This window comes from Phallusia mammillata, chromosome 6 (genome assembly GCF_965637545.1).
Source record: "Phallusia mammillata chromosome 6, kaPhaMamm4.hap1.1, whole genome shotgun sequence".
NCBI classification, from domain to species: domain Eukaryota; kingdom Metazoa; phylum Chordata; class Ascidiacea; order Phlebobranchia; family Ascidiidae; genus Phallusia; species Phallusia mammillata.
In genome coordinates this window covers 7612451-7615625 of record NC_137257.1, presented here as the reverse complement: position 1 = coordinate 7615625, position 3175 = coordinate 7612451, and the positions used below count along the sequence as shown (strand labels likewise).

The following is a 3175-nucleotide window of genomic DNA, read 5'->3' as shown; positions in this document are numbered from 1 at the left end:
CTGGTCATAGACGTTGAAGTTTTAGAAAAATAGTGTTGTATGTTGAGACTTCTTTACACTAGTAGCAAATGCGGTATATAAGAACCTCTGATATATGTGTAGGAAGTTTCGGAAGCAGTCTGCACGTCAGGCATCGTGGTATGTTGTATTGTTGGTTCGGGTCGACATTCTTTGTCAGCTAACGAAAAGCAAGTACTCCCTATGCTCCATATGTAAGAGACATTTCTCTTTATCTTGTGATAACTAGAAGTTTGCTGGCCAGGGCCTTCAGCATTGCCACTGGCTCATTTACAGCTGTCGTTTCGTTGCTCAACAAAGTGGTGTCAGTCTGTATGCCTGTTTATTTAGGTGAAATGATTCATACATGTTTTGCGTATTGCGAAAATAATTTGCCCTTCACTATGCAACCAAGATTGATTGTTTCACGACATATGCGAGAAACATACATACCGCATGTGTTGCATCAATTCTGCGATTTTCAAAATACAAGAATTAGAGTACAAGAATTAATGCGGTTACCATTATTATTCATAATTTTCTTGCTTGTTATTTGTTGTAAGTTGTTAAGATTGTTGAAAACCTGGCTAAATTCTGTTTAGGGTTATCATAGGGTCAAAAGTTTTGTTGCTAGCGATGTAATGAACAAGACATGCAATGAACACAGATAATATTAAAATTATGAAAGCAGTTTACAATTTGGCGTGTGTTACATTGCAAATCGTAAAACCCACATATTGACAAACGATTACATTTAAAAAAAACGTCTCGAATTTAAAGCAGTTATATCGATTGGCGTTTGATTTTCCTCCTGACACATATTACACAACGCAGAGATTATTCCAGCCGAAGGTAGCAAGAATCAGCAACCAACAACCAAAATAACTAGTGGGGGACAAAGCACGGGCGTCACTTGTAGTTGACATAGCAGGGGCCTTCGTGGTTGTGGAGCCTGGTGCCTTTGTGGTAGTCGAACCCATTGGCATCACTGTAGTTGTCTTGAGAAGGTTGGCAATGGTGTTGTTGTTGCAGTTGTCAGTATCGCAACAGGAAGCTTTGCACGTACTAAAAAAATGTTAATTTTTAATAAACAAGTTACCCTGCGGTTTCCTCATAACCTTTTGCATTAAACCAGGGGTGTGCAACCTGCGGCCCGCAGGCCAAGTGCGGCCCTTCTGCGACCTGGCAATATATGGCTAGAATCAAATGCGAATTTTACTGGTAGTTATGCATATTTGTGAAGCAAGAAAGTAAAATCATCTTGTGTAATACACAGGTGCGGCCCGATCTAATTTTGGCAATTGTATTTGGCTCCACAGTAACAAAAAGGTTGCACACCCCAGTATTCAACAATGAACATGCAAATACGCCAAAAAATTACGTCGTATATGCGTTTGTCATAGGTTAAATTAAATAAACCTCGTCAAATATGCTTTCGCCATCCTCAACAAGTTAAAACATAAAACCTTAGTGTAAGATATCAATGGCAAAGTATCAACATCCTTAATGTTTAGAAGATTGACTATAATTTCATCCCATAGTCCAGGGGTCACCAAACTTTTTTCACTGCGGGCAGTATAAAGTTCAAAAAACATTCGAGGGCCACATAGGTTACAAACGCCGTTCCAAACGTGTCCGCAGGGTGCTTTTGCGGTATCAACAACAGTAAAATCTTATTTAGAGTCAGACAGTGTTACTGATAAATAATACAACTGTGTTAAAAATTACGAAATCTTGTCCACTAACAAAATTCGCTTATTTTGTCACAATAAGCAATAGAAAGGCGTTTGATCGCGCACAATAACAATAGCACTACTTTTATTACTACCTGCGATATAACAAACAACCTTGAGATAGTTTTATGCGTTCTGTAAAACTTGGTAAACTTAATCCTACATGAGGATGCACAAATTCAGCTACTTTAACTTATCTTTAAACGGTTAACTCTAGTCTCAGTTTTTCAGACATACACCAAGACCAAATACTCTCGCGGGCCGGACAATATGACGTCGCTTGCCGCATCCGGCCCGCGCTGGCTGTAGTTTGGCATAGGATTATAAACATGTAACTTTGAAGAAAATCATATAATTGGAGATGAAACACAATGTTACCCGATGGCGCTCACGAAAGAACCGGAACCCCTTTGAGTCAGCAGGACCGAGGCTGCAGCTTTGCAGTTTGCCTCGTTCATTGTTATGTGAGAGCAGTTGGCTTTGGGGTAGCAGGTCATTCCAACGGCCGAAAACTGACCGCCCACTGCACAATGTTGTATTTTTGTTCACAATTTTTACCCAAAAGCAAAATAAGCAACAAATTAGCACATAAATGGGTTAGCAAATTTTTCTCGTCTAAAAAAGTGAAGGTATTGTATTTTATTCTTTATTAACTATAAAGGAATCAAACAAGCTTTTTTATTAATATTTTACACTTAATTTTAACATTATAGTCAGTGTGCTCTCTTTAACTTTATCGTGGTTTGTCTAACATGCCGAATAGGTCCAACCTGATAGGTTCAACAAAGGTTAAATATCTGTAAATTGGAGCATTTTAAAAATAGTGAAACTAAAAAATTTGCAAATGATAGACTGCTTTTTTGAAACAAGTTTTCTTAAAGAAGGAAAGCATGCTTTGTAGAAATGTTTATATATAAACACTAAAAAGTTATACATCTTCAAAAAAATCAAAATTTTGTTTTAAAATTGAATTTGCCACAAACTGACACATCTCGTACACGCTATAAACTGAATTAAATCTAGTGAGTTTTAACTTAACTAACCTTCCACTCGTAGACATGTGTCGGTTGAATTCGAGGAACATTTTGTGCTCTTGTAAGACGAAGTGGCAAAACTGGCTGGCGAGGTTACTTGATGTCCAGTGTAGCAATTGGTTGCACCGTTGGCACACAAGAAAGTCGAGACAAAAAGTACACAGCAGGTAACAAGCTGGAATGCGTTCATTTTGTCAGATATTGCTTGATGTTAGCAAGAACGAAAATTAAAAGTTAGTATTTTCTTGATCATATTTAACAAATAGTTGATATAAATCGGTCTCCGACAAGATAAATCAATCACAAACCCATACAAATACCAGGCTTTTGCTACAACAAAATGCGTATTGAAACAGCAACACGCATTATGTTTGAAGACAGGTTTAAATATTGTTTTGTGCACGAAACTAA

At 37.6% G+C, this 3175-nt stretch overlaps 1 protein-coding gene across 1 annotated transcript; it reads right to left on the bottom strand.

The window, feature by feature from the left end:
- Positions 1-323: 323 nt before the first annotated feature.
- On the bottom strand, positions 324-2963 carry LOC145233461 (uncharacterized). Its single transcript, XM_080098186.1, has 3 exons — positions 2774-2963; positions 2109-2253; positions 324-1062 (listed from the first exon to the last, which is right to left on the bottom strand). The coding sequence occupies exons 1-3, from the start codon at positions 2952-2954 to the stop codon at positions 819-821; spliced, it is 570 nt and encodes a 189-aa protein (XP_079954312.1). The 5' UTR covers positions 2955-2963; the 3' UTR covers positions 324-818.
- Positions 2964-3175: the final 212 nt, after the last annotated feature.